General features: G+C 34.9%; 1 protein-coding gene across 25 annotated transcripts in view; it reads left to right on the top strand.

Annotated features, from left to right (window-relative positions):
* Positions 1-13,290, top strand: part of PDLIM5 (PDZ and LIM domain 5) — a 221,141-nt gene that overhangs the window by 130,640 nt on the left and 77,211 nt on the right. For 10 of the 25 annotated variants that reach the window (XM_045472623.1, XM_045472655.1, XM_045472635.1 and 7 more), the window contains 2 exons: positions 2,894-3,066; positions 3,424-3,460. In XM_045472623.1, the coding sequence (XP_045328579.1) occupies positions 2,894-3,066; positions 3,424-3,460 (210 nt within the window). Of the gene's footprint in view, positions 1-217; positions 233-1,238; positions 1,809-2,617; positions 2,636-2,893; positions 3,067-3,423; positions 3,461-4,021; positions 5,160-13,290 lie in introns of those variants that run through there. The other 15 variants (XM_045472522.1, XM_045472606.1, XM_045472569.1 and 12 more) reach the window with 5 other exon arrangements.

The raw sequence follows: 13,290 nt of genomic DNA, 5'->3' as shown, positions 1-13,290 counted from the left end.
ATGTTTATTTTGAGGCATGATGTTTGTGTAATATCTTCATGTAAATTAATTGTTTTAAATTTCATTATTTCCTTTTTGTTTTCTTCTCATCTTTTTTCTTTTCTCTTTCTTTTCTTTTTTTCTTTGCTTCATCTGTGTCTATTTTCCTTTATCCTGGGAACATGAATGTCTTATCTACTCTGTCACATCTTTTTTGTATGTATTACTCCTCCTTCAGTAACCCTGGCACCGTGTAAGTACCTAATCAGTGGTTCCTTTTTGTAATTTTCATCATTGTCTCTCTGTAACTTTCCATCCTGCTTTTAGTTTAATACTACCAGCAAACTTTATTAGTGTCTTTTTGCAAGAATTTTCACATATGTTATAAGGAGCATAGGAAACATGTTTCTCCTGCTAGAGAACTTCATATAAATCAGTGGGTGTGTTTTCCACTTCTTCAGTGGAAAAAACTTAGTAAGCCGAACCTTCAGGGAAATAAGTATTGTAGACAGTGTATGCTGGAGTTAGTGACCTCGTTTGGGCTTTCCTCGTTAATTTTTTTTTTTTTTTAATTTGAATGTAAACTTGCTAATTGTGAATACCTACATTTTGAGATACATTATTTGCTCTTGACAGTTAAATTTATGTTCTATCCCAACTATATTTTAAAAAATAAAATCGAGATTACTCTCTCCTTTAATCATAGTCATCAGAGTGTAGAGTTTAGAAACTTCGTATCACTTAACACAAGGCCTTAAGCCGTGGTGAATATCAGAGTCTAAGGTGTACCATGCTTCCTGCAGGTATGTCATGGCTAAGAAGTGTTCTTAAGTGGTGTCATTTTATTATTCTTAGTGTACTTATTCTTAGCTTGACACTATTGTTTTGTATTTTTATAGACCAAATCTTTTGTAGAAAATAAAAGAGTTTTATACTGGAAACTGGCACCACTTAAGAGTAAACTACATTCACTAACTAATTATAGAGAAGTTTAAACCGTAAGTTTCATAGCTAAACATAAAATTTTTCACGTAATTGCATAAGATAAAGTGTTGTCTGTTTAGGAAATTATATCTTCCAAATACAGTGTGTTTATGAAGTGCTCTTTGCCTATTCTAATTTTTTAAAATTCTGTTTTAAAAAGGATTAGGTTTTGTTTAAAACAAAGTAAATGTAAATTAGTAATTAGTAAAATATTAGATATTTCACTTACAGCATCTTAGAATTCTACCATCAACTATAAATGTTACTGATTTTATGTGTAAATATTATTGATTCTGTTTTTTTATGGAAGCAGATGACCCATAATCTTAGAATATGCATTGCAAATGATGTTTTTACTAATCATGAAAGAAAACACATTATGTGATTGTTCCTATGCATTAGGTACTTTGGAAAGCACTTGGCATACACTGTCTACTTACTCATTCCTCAAAACAACTCTTTAAGGATACAATCCCCCTTTCTCAGATGAGTAAAATTGAGATTTAGAGAAGTTACATGACTTGCACAAAACACACTAAGTGAAGAATGTAGTGCTTGAAACTATTATCGTTTCTAAAGCCATTGTTCATATTAATCTTATCATGTTCTTCACCGGGCAGAAATTCTTTCAGTGTACTGAGACGGTTTTGATAGTGTAACTATTCAAATGACAACAGTCAAGTGGCATTCTGACAGTACTGTGATTTTCGAGCAGTGAGTTACACCCAGCAGATGTTGCCACCCACATCTGACACTCTGAGCCCCTTCTCTTCTCAAATCTTAGTCTGCTAGTCGAGACTTGGGCTCCTTTTTCTCTCCTGAAATGACACTCATAGACTCCAAAGGTTTGCATTTGTCATATTTGGGGGCGGGGGGTGGGTAGAGGAAGAGAACATAGTGTTCATTACCTTCAGTAGATCTTAGGTTAGGATGTTAATATATATTATAAATTCCTTAATATTTATGCTTTGTTCATAGAAAAATGAATGTTCTTAAACTCAAACTTCTTGAGCCCTGTAGTGTACAAAATCCCTTTCACATTTATTATTTCATTTAATGCTCAGAACAGTGCTACTTTGTATGTGATATTCTTATCTGATAAAGGAAAAAAAATAAGTTCAGTGAGATTCACTTGTCCAGAATCACATATCTAAAAAAGTCACAGAGCCAAGATTTACATCTTGGTGTTTTGATAAATATTTCATTGGTTTCTGATACACTACACTTCTTATTCTCTGTGCTGACCCCGCACACAACTTTATTCAGGATGAGGGTTATCTATACACAGGAATGAGAAAACTGTAGAAAGTAACAGTTCTGACCCTTTTCAAAATTGGAAATTTTGGAATTGCTGTCTTAGCCTGTACTAAACCATTCTTAGTTCCCGGGCCTAGTGAAGATTTTTCATTTAATTTTGTAAAAACCAATACATTTTGGCAACCTATTGGTATTTAACGGTGGTTGTGAATGAATACAGTCCATATCTGTGTTTTGTTAGGCATAAGATAGATATAAGAACAATACAAGTAATTTCAAAAAATTTTTTAACTACTGTGGACTATTCAGTTCTCATTATTTTCCTTATTTTCTTATTCTTTTCCTTTTCTTTATGCATGGAATCTCTCTTCTGCTGCCTTCTTCTGTCAATTAAAAGGAAAACTCCACCTAAACGGTAACCCTTCTCTTGAATATTATGTTAACATGTGAATACCTTTTTTTTTTTTTTAACTAGTTAAAGATAAAGCAGGTCTACTCTAGTTTAGAAGGATGCTTTTTTAAGAAAATTGAGGCTGAGTGCACTTGGAAAAGCATAAGATATAAAAAAGAACATTGATATTGAATGTATTAATTACAAATTATTTGGCAGAGGATATTTTATCCTTAACATAATTTAAAAGTGTTTAATTCTTTCTTTCCCTCTTAACCTTAGTCCACCAAGAAAACACATCGTGGAGCGCAATACGGAGTTTTATCACATACCGACTCACAGTGATGCCAGCAAGAAGAGACTGATGGAGGACACTGAAGACTGGCGTCCGAGGACTGGAACAACTCAGTCTCGCTCTTTCCGAATCCTTGCCCAAATCACTGGGACTGAACATCGTAAGTGAATACCTAGGGATTCTGATAGGTGAATGGTGTCTGCCATAGAGAATAGCATTTAGACAGATGGGCAATTATTGGAACACAGTAATTTTCCTGAGGCAGTTTACACTTAAACTATGCCATGCATAATATGGGTGATGTAAATAAGAAGCCAGCCCAGGAAGGTCACGCTGAAAAGTGTTGCAGTAGTAGCAGCAATGACTATAGTATAGCCAGTGACAGCATGATTGCGAATGTTTTTTAGTGGCTCTGTGCAACTTGACCATTTGGTATTGATGGGTACAGGTAATTGCTTAAATGATTTTTCAAGTTAAAAAAGTAAATTAATATTGGATGTTGCTTATTATATTTCAGTGAAAGAATCGGAAACTGAAAATACAAAGAAGGCAAAGTAAGTTGTCCGTTTTTTTGGTAAATTGAATGCTTTCCTTTCCTGAATGGTCTCAATTTGTTTTTTCATAGTTTCAAGTGTAATGGTATGGCATTTTGTGTTTGCAGCTAGAAGCTAAGCATTTAATTTCGGTGTCTTTTATGGGACTTAAATGTGGGACTTAGAAAACTTACGGATTTTTAAATTAGTAGATATTTCTGGATTTCATGTGTAAGGTTAATTTCCTTTAGTATAGAAATAAGTGGGCAGAGGAGTATATTTGGGGATGCTTTGCTAACACTACAGATCTCTGTGAATGAGTTTTATGTGTTGTCTTGTAGTAATTTCATTTTGGGCATAAAAATGGATGTTTCCAGGAGGGCTGTATAGATTAATGTCTGCATTTATAAAAATGTTCTACTCTTAAAATCTTTGCTATTAAATAAAACAGCTATATGAAATTAAGCTTTTATAAAGCATGTTTTCTGCATGATGATCTAAGTGTAGAAACTTTTTCTTTCTCTTTCTTATGACTCTTCTATCACTTTTCTCTTCTTTTCTTTTCTTCTTTTATTTCCACAGGGAAAAGATACCCCTTCACGTCTTTAGTCCCAAATACACAAAATTACGTGACTGGCACCATGAAGTTTCAGCACGTGCTCTTAACGTACAGTGATTTATGAGTCTTGCCCCCTGCCCCAAGCAGCCAGCACATACCTTTTCATTCAGTTTTTCTTTTTTTCCAACCTCATTGCAAAATCTGTATTAAATTTGCCTTACAAAAAAAAAAAAAAATAGAAACCTTTTCTATACTTTTCTAACCATTTCTTGCTGTTGTGAAAAAGAGGAAGATGAATTTGTTTTGTGCTAATCAGTAGCTCACAAATGTTAAACCAAGAGAGCAAATTAAGGGACTGGATCTGTTCGGTGGATTTCCATTGGTGTCCTATTGTTACTAGGGTAGTGACCTTGGAAAAGGAATTCTTTCTGTAAGTTGAATTTGGTTGGTTGTGTGAAGCAGAGACAGATGAGCAAATAATGTCCTTGTCTAATTTGGAAAATACTTCCTTTATGTTACTACATTTCCTAAGATTACTTTTAAATTCATTATTACATAATGTTCAACGTGGGTTGTAAATTACTCCTAAGCAAATGTGAGGAGATAAGAGAAAGCAGAGAAGACTGTATTAGAATAGTTTGTTGTAGATTTGGGTATTTTTTTTTAAAGCAGGTACTCAGGATGGCTCCAAAGAGGAGGAGGCCCAAATTTGGCTCCTATTACAGGAAAGCAGAGAATTCTGCCCCTGCTTGCAATGGGGAAATAGAGTGTTCTTTTGGTTTGGTTAGTTTCAAAAATCCTCCTTGTTACCAAAGGAAATATTTCTAAACTGGTGGATGTTTTTAGGGTATAAACAACTTCTAGGCATTAACTAGTAAGAAATAGAAAAGATAATTTTGCTTTGTTTTTAAATGAACATAAAATAAGTTATAAATGATTCTTTATGTGACATCAGAGAAGTATTTTACTGAGTGATAAATAAACAATTGTGTGTTCCTGCTGTTCCTAGGAAACTATGTTTTGGGCAGTACATGCAAGCTAACATCTGACCAGAAATGCTTTCTGTTTTGTAATATAATGTATTATATATTAGTTATACATTCAATAATAAATGCATTTTGAAGTTTGGAAAAGTACTGTAATAAAGTTGCCTTTAACTTAGCTTTGTAATTGTTTTCTGTTTCCCTGAAGCTAGTAATCGTGTCATCTAAGACTTGTTACACTACCACTTACATAAAATAAATAATTCTCTTGACATTTCATTAGGAAAACATTTTTAATTTTGCGAGGCTGCTAAAATGAGTGTGGAATATGATAAAGCCATGTGTTTTGTTTTTTTTTTTGTATCTGAATTGTCATGTTACTTAACATAATGTCTTACGCGAGTAACAAGAAGATTAGTTATGAGTAAGCTCTATACCCAATGTGGGACTTGAACTCACAACCCTGAGATCAAGAGTTGCATGCTGTATACCCATGGAGCCAGACAGGCACCCCCATTCAGGGCATTTTTATTTTTCCAGGTTTTTGTTTTTTTGTTTTTTTGTTTTGCTTTGATATCATCATAGACTAGGTCAACTGCCTGATAATTTGGAGAAACTAACATTAATTTCAGTTAGTGATTACTATTTAAAATTTAGCACACCAGGTGTACTTAAAAATAATTCTAAGTTTTACCTGTGCTCATTTCCACTGTACTTCATAATATGCTAAGGTGTCTTTCTTTTACTGTAGCAGTTCTTCTTTAGATACTGCTTGTGATCTTATGGTCCTGACATCAATCCATTATTACTATGTCTCTGGCCTCTGTACGGAAATAGACCTTCTTAAACCAGGCTTTCTTATACCTAATACTTCTCATTCATCTCAAAAGATGATATTTGAAAGTAGGTGGAATCAAATTCTCATGAAAATAAATGGTGGAATAAACAAGGTATTTCCCACCAGGAGCCAAATTTCCAACTACAGAGTTGAGAGAGAGCGCAACTAGATGAGAGTTTTAAGTAAATAAAAGAATTTCTTCCTAATAAAGACAGGAGAGCATGTATAGAACTTTATACTTTGAAATAAGTACAATTGGAAATAAGAATTTAATACCTTCCTAATTAAAAACAAAAGTAATGTCTCATTGAAAGCATACACTTAGATAAGTGAAGGATCTGTATTTGAGTATGAGTGTGAATGTTCAGTCAGGATCACAAAAGACATTCCATTTGACCCCATCAGAGGTTGAATTCCTGTGTTCAGTTAATCTTCTGGGACATCTTATATTCCTAGCTTAAAAGCTAGCCAAATATTGTAAAAGCTCCTTGCAAAAATATTATTGTAAGTCTGGTGACCTAATTTATAGCTTGTTTTTGTTTGTCTCTCCGATACAGAGTTTCTTTATCATAGGCTTGTTTTTAATGTACAGTTTGAAAGTTAAGAATTTTCAACGTTTTTACAAGCTTTTACCAGTTATAAGATGGAATGTTACCCACAGAGTGAATATTTTTGTTCCCTTGAAAAATATATTGTTTGTGGAAACGGAAATATACTCATTTTGCACATCATTATGCCCTTTTGGAAGACTGAGATAAAAATATTGTAGACAGCTTATTTAATAAAAATTATGATATTAAGATAGAGAGTAGCCATCCCATCTTTTATTCAGATTTATTCAGAAATTTGGGTGAATTGATTTCCCCAAATGAAAAAGTTCGTAATTGTCACACTTCCGATGTGTATTTAAAATCATATAAATCACAAATATTCATTTATTGTCTGAGTTATTCTTTCACACAAATAATTACTGAATACTTAAATGCCAGGCACTGATATGAACTAGGGATTAAATAATGAGTAACAGATAAATATATAAGTAAAGTGATCTGAGATAATTGTGTTACTAAGATAAATTCGTATAAAGGAAATTTGGCTTAGGGAGGGATTACTTGGGTTGTGTGGATCTCTGAGATGATGACGTGAATGCCATTACCTGAGAGAGGAAAAAGAGTCAGCCATGTGATGACTTGGGGTCACCGTTCAAGGCAGACGAAACGAGTGTGGAAACCCTGAGGCGAGCAGGAGTGTGGCAATTACACAGAACGGAAAGGACAGTGTAGCCAAAATGTGGTATGTGACCTGAAGCATGATATAAAAATGTCATACATATGCGTATAACTTACATTCTCCATACTGTCCACAGCATATGGAATGGGAGGTTGTCTTCTAACTACTTTCAAGACAGATTTAAAAATAAAGAACCAAGGTGGTATGTCAAAGGTTTGTCAAAGCTAAATAAAGTACATTCACTTATTCGTGCTGCTCTCAGCATAGGTATCAATTTAATGCTTTTCCCATTAGACCCACTGAAGACTTACGAAAAGGAGGCATTATTATAGTATATGTTGGTAACATATTTGTAGGGAACAGCTATAAAACATACATAAAGGCACTAAAAAACAAAACTTCCAAGATACAGAAATTAGACATATATCGGGGCACCTGGGTGGCTCAGTCAGTTAAGTGTCCAACTCTTGGTTTCAGCTCAAGTCGTGATCTTGGAGTTTGTGAGATTGAGCTCCGCATCAGGCTCTGTGCTGTTAGCACAGATTGGGATTCTCTCTCTGTCTGTCTGTCTGCCCCTCCCCTGCTTGCTTGTGCGCACGCTCTCTCTCAAAAATAACCTTTAAAAAAAAAAAAAAAGAAATTAGACATGTAATACTTTATTCATAGTTTAGTGACGGATTTGACAGTTTAGTTCTGTCTATAAAACTTACCAATAATTGTTTGAACTCATTCCTTTTTGTTTACCCATTCAAGAAAATTACTTAAACCAAGTAATTCCTTGCTCATTCTTTCCAAAATAGACGTCAGTACTCCAGGATAGTAGGAAGCAAGGGATGATAAATTCTGAATCTGAGACTCCCGATTTGTAACTCACTAGTTTCTACCCCTGAGTTTCCACTTCAAAATAGGAAGTTCGAGTCAGTGGTGGACTCTATGAAGCCCTTCCAGATACTGCTTCAGTAGAGGACTTGATAACCGCTGCTGCTGCTGCTGCTGCTGCTGCTGCTGCTGTATATGTGTGTGTGTCTGTGTGTGTGTGTGTGTCTGTGTGTGTGTGTGTCTGTGTGTGTCCGTGTGTGTGTGTGTAGGGGGCAGATAGCCTTCATTCATCAGCCCCTTCACATGTCACCTCAGCTGCAGATGCCCCTTCGTCCAAAGCCACAGCTTCGTGAGCTGCATACATGCAGTGAGCTGCCTGGAAGGAATGGGGGGAGTGAAAATCCTGGTCGTTTCAGCCCAGGTAGGGACAACCTGGAAGGGTCATTCTAGATTGTAAATCCCAATTTGGACCCGATTTGCATGGGTTCTTCTCACTTCTTATTCTCATCTTCCCTTCATTCTTCCTGTCTTTGTTGCTTCTAATCCCTTGAATTTTCAACCCGGATCACAAACAGCATTTAGGGAAATCATTAAAGTGAAAGATCAGGTTAGGGCAGCCTGCAAGGTGTATGGAAATCAAAAAGAGATACATTGGTGCAACTGGGTGGCTCAGTAGGTTAAGTGTCTGACTCGATTTCAGCTCAAGTCATGATCTCAGGGTTCATGGAATTGAGGCCCACATCGGGCTCTCTGCACTGACAACACGGAGCCTGCTTGGGACTCTCTCTCTCTCTCTGCCTCTCCCCCAGCTTGTGCATGCTCTCTCTCAAAATAAATAAACAACAACAAAAAAAAACAAGGGTAAAGTTCTTTGCCTTGAGTGAAAGATGTTTATTTGGTGATTACATCAGAAGCATTCTGGAAATAATGAATAGGTGAGGCTGTTTAGAGGTCAAATATAGTCAAGGCTATATGAATCAATGAAAAGCTTCAAAGTAGAAAGTTAGGATGAACTCTGAGTAAATGTAATAAACTCTTGTAACTGGCAAGCAACACTTAATAAAATAACAATTTTGTATGTTATAATTTTCCATGTGTAACATTTTAGAATAAAATATATTAGCCATTTAATAATCAGTTACTTAATACATTTTATTTGAATACCTCTGCTCTTTTCTTCACACCCTTAAAAGTTTACCTTCTGTTTTCTCCTGAGGGAGATATTCCTGCTGAGTTGCCTTTGGGAACGTGTAGGGGGATAGTACAGATATTCTAAGATCAGGAGGATGCTAGTGGGGGACTGAGGATGCTAAACTGTGTAATGCTCTGAATAATTTCACCGAATGAAGTGTGGTCCTTCCCCAAATGCCTGTGGTGTGCCAGTGAGAATGACCGGGCTGAGGGCAATTCCTCTCTCTCCCAAGATTTTCTTATTCCTTCCTATAATTCCAGCCACACAAACTCACCCACAGTGTACCACCTCCACTCTCCATAGTGACAGTAATCTTCTTTCTGAAGTAATATACTCTTTAATTTCTACCACTCCGTTCCTAATTTGTATTACGGGTATTTGTCTGTGTGTCATAAATCTTCAGCTAGACTACGAGCTCTTTGAAGACATGAGTCTTAGTATAATAATAAAAATTGGAAGGAAAAGTCATTCCGGTAGGCATGGTATATCTTTCTGGATGTAACTGTGACTGTGTAAGTAAGATCTATACATTCAATATATAAATAGATATTTAACATAAATGTATATATAAATATAAATATATAAGTATACAAATACAGAAAATATACAAATGCAATTTGAAAGTAGGTGTTAGGATTGTAAGATTCATGTCTGGCAAATTAATTCTTAAGTTAGAAATATACTGGATTAGCTCAGGCTGCCACAACAAGAATGCACAGAGTAGGTAACTTAAATGACAGAAATTTATTTTCTAACAATTTTAGAAATTAGAAGTCCAAGACGTAGGTGCCACCAGGGATTTCTGGTGAGGCTCTTCTATCTGGCTTGCAGGTGACCACCTTCTTACTGTGTCCTCACGTGGCCTTTTTTCTGTGGACACACAGAGAGAGAGCTCTGGTGTCTCCTCTTTCTATAACAATACTAGTCTTCTCGGATTAGGACCCCATCCTTTAACCTTAAGTACCTTCTTAAAGGCCCTGTATCAAACTACTGTCACAATGGAGGGTTAGGGCTTCAAAATACAAATTTGGGAAGGGGGGAACAATTCAGTCCATAATACATACCAGCTGCATTTCTATACTAATACTGATTTGACAGATTAGCATCTTAAAAAAAAGGTTATTCTTAAGTAGGGTCACTGACTTGGATGTGGTTTGAAGGATTGTTGTTATCTCTGTTGTAGTGTCTCTTTTTCTGTTTTGGGTAACAGCTGTTTGTCTCCATGCCCTGTATACCTAACTGGAATATAAGCTCTTTGAACACAAGAGTTATAGTGTCCCCACCATATTTGGCACAAGTTAGCACTAACGAATGGTTCCTAACATAAATGCATATTCTCCAATTTCCTAATTCTTGAATTTTAGGGAAATCGTTAAGAGCGTGGTGTACATAACTTTTAACTGAATATAAATCAGATTTTTATAAAAAATCAAGACATTAATATCTGTATTGTAGGTAAAGTGGAATCAAAACTAAATTGCTTGAAAGAATTCTACCTTGGGCAGTCTGATTGGCAAGAGTTGATGCTTTCCCCCTGGCGTTATCTGTTTGATAAATGTTGTGGAAGGTACTTTTTAAAATTAAATGAACATTTGTTTCTTAATCCCTCTTCCTTTGTGTTTTTGATCTGTTTCAGCATGAACAGTTCAGTGACTCCTGTGATAAGACAATACATGACTCATTTTAGAAATGCATATATGAAATGCTTAGTCATATGACTGGAAAAACCAATAGACAGAATTTTATCATTCCTAAGGAAATGAAGAAGTTTGAAGTTGAGAGTCTAGTCTACAACATCAACTGAAAAGAAGCAGCAGCTCTATTATTAGCAACATATTAATAAATGGAAAACTCTTAATAATATGTGGCTTACCATAGTAGAGAATTATGGGAGGCCATAGAAAATTTCATTGGAAGATAACTTTAAAAAAACATATATACCTAAAATACATCATTGTGTCAGGCACCATACAGTTTATCTTAAGTTAAAGGGTGATTTTCTTGATCTCCCCATTTTTTTGGTTTCTACTATATAGTAAAATATTTATCTAATAAGTAGTTTTAAGATGTTCATGCTTATATAGGTCTATAAAAAGAAATAAAAAATAGCATTTTAGTTAGCAGAAAGATGTATAAAATTATCATGATCAACACATACTTGTACCATTCTTTTATCTCCCTTGCTTAAGTGATGGTAGGTTCTGATTTTTCATATATTATGGTTAAGAATAATGTGTGATACAGATTTCTAATTTTCAGAGACTCAGAAGGAGGGAGGAGTAACTGCCTCTCCCTTTGGAAGGAAAACAGTCCAAACTCCAGTCACTGGTTACATTTCACAAAGCTGAAACAGTACTAGGGGGAGAATCCTGTTATGTATAAGCTGTCCCATAGCACTAAGTCATATCCATATGCTTTCTAGCTAAAGGTCATCAGAACAGATATTAAGTTACTTCTTGGATAGAAACCTATCTTTGTACATTCGTTGAAAATATAGCAAAAAAATTCATAATTATTTCCAAACATACTCTTTTTACAGCAGGTTTTTAAAAAATTTTAGTTTGTGCACAGATGTTCCTATAACCCACATAAACTAGATTAGTGAAGAAACAGTTTGCTGACCTGAGCCTTGTCTTCCTTCAGTTGCTCTTTCACAAATATACTGGACTCCTGTAACATATCCTTCCCCCCCCACCCACCCAAGGTTTATTCATTTTTGAGAGAGAGAGAGTGCGAGCAGAGGAGGGGCAGAGTGAGAGGGAGAGAGAGAGAATCCCAGGCATGTTCCTCCCTGTCATCATAGAGGCTTATGCAGGGCTCCAACCCACAAACCCTGACATCATGACCTGAGCTGAAAGAAACCAAGAGTCAGATGCTTAACTGACTGAACCACCCAGGCACCTCTGTTACATATCCTTTTTAAGACACATGCCATTTCAGTAAATTATATAATACTATTATTCTTCATAACCTATGCAAAGAAATCAGGAATCATTCCCTAGTTCTCATATTCCCACATATTTTTATGAAGTGTAAGAATTAACAGGTGGATTTGCTCAAAAATACACATCGCAAAGGCTTCCACAACAGAGTCTAATTTTAGAAAATAAAAATAATAACAGCCAGATAAAATCTTTTAGCTGAGACCATCATATACATTACTGCAAAGTATGTTCATCAACCTAGAAAATAGTCCATAGGTTTAAAAAAATGAGTATATAACCAAACACTAATTTTTGTCTATTGCAAAATATGGAACATTTGTAATTTCTGTCTTCATTTTCTACTGGTGGATTATACTGTCCTATGCAAATGCTGGTTTAGTGACTGCTGTATAATGTAAAGGTCGCCACCTATTGAATATAAGTAATTACTACACTTCAGTTCCTTGTGAGACTGGTACTTTAAGATCACCGAAGCAAGAAACAATAGTTTCTGTCTACTCTATGTATTTTCACACACAAATTGTTCATTTCTCTGTTTAATTATGGAAATACTTGTGTACGTTTTCCAAAAATAATTTGGGAAGACTACCACTTATAAAGTTTTTAAAGAAATAAAAATCAGTATTTGTAATACACAAAAATTCTTTCATAGTCCATATGTTCGTTGTTGAAAGATATAAACGAGCAAACAAAAATCATCCAAATCCAGAGGTGAATACTGAAAAAGTTGTGGTTTATTTACATTCTGGATAGAATTGAATGCATTAAGTTCCTTAGAAGTTTTATCAGCCCACCAGTACTTCTCTAACAATGCTATTTGGATAAATCTTTCTGCTTCACTTTTAGAGAAGGAGATTATACAACAAAATTATTTTATTGAATTAAACTCGAAAGTAAAAGGAACATAACTTCTCGACTAAAAGTCAGTACTATTGAAGGCTCCTCCTGCAGTTTACTTTTTAATTTCAAAAAATGTCACAACTTAAATTAATTTGATACTTTGATAATAGGCTGTCTTCATCCATGATGGAAGGCTTAATTGTCTATCCTTGGTTGCTATTCAGTTTTACATATTTTAGTCATGTTGAAAGATCCAGAAGACCACATTTTTCTATCCTTATGTGAAGTTGTATTTTTTGTGATAGTATGATTTTATAAAAGAAAACTGAAATAATGTATAACATAATGTATAAAACATAGGTATGGATATTTAGACGTCTTAATTTTCCATTTCTTAGTCAAATTAAAGAACTCTGATTTCAAATTAAATCTTAAAAGCAGTCTC

Source organism: Leopardus geoffroyi, chromosome B1, assembly GCF_018350155.1.
Source record: "Leopardus geoffroyi isolate Oge1 chromosome B1, O.geoffroyi_Oge1_pat1.0, whole genome shotgun sequence".
Lineage (NCBI taxonomy): Eukaryota > Metazoa > Chordata > Mammalia > Carnivora > Felidae > Leopardus > Leopardus geoffroyi.
The sequence above is the reverse complement of the archived record's forward strand: the minus strand, read 5'-3'. Positions and strand labels throughout refer to the sequence as shown.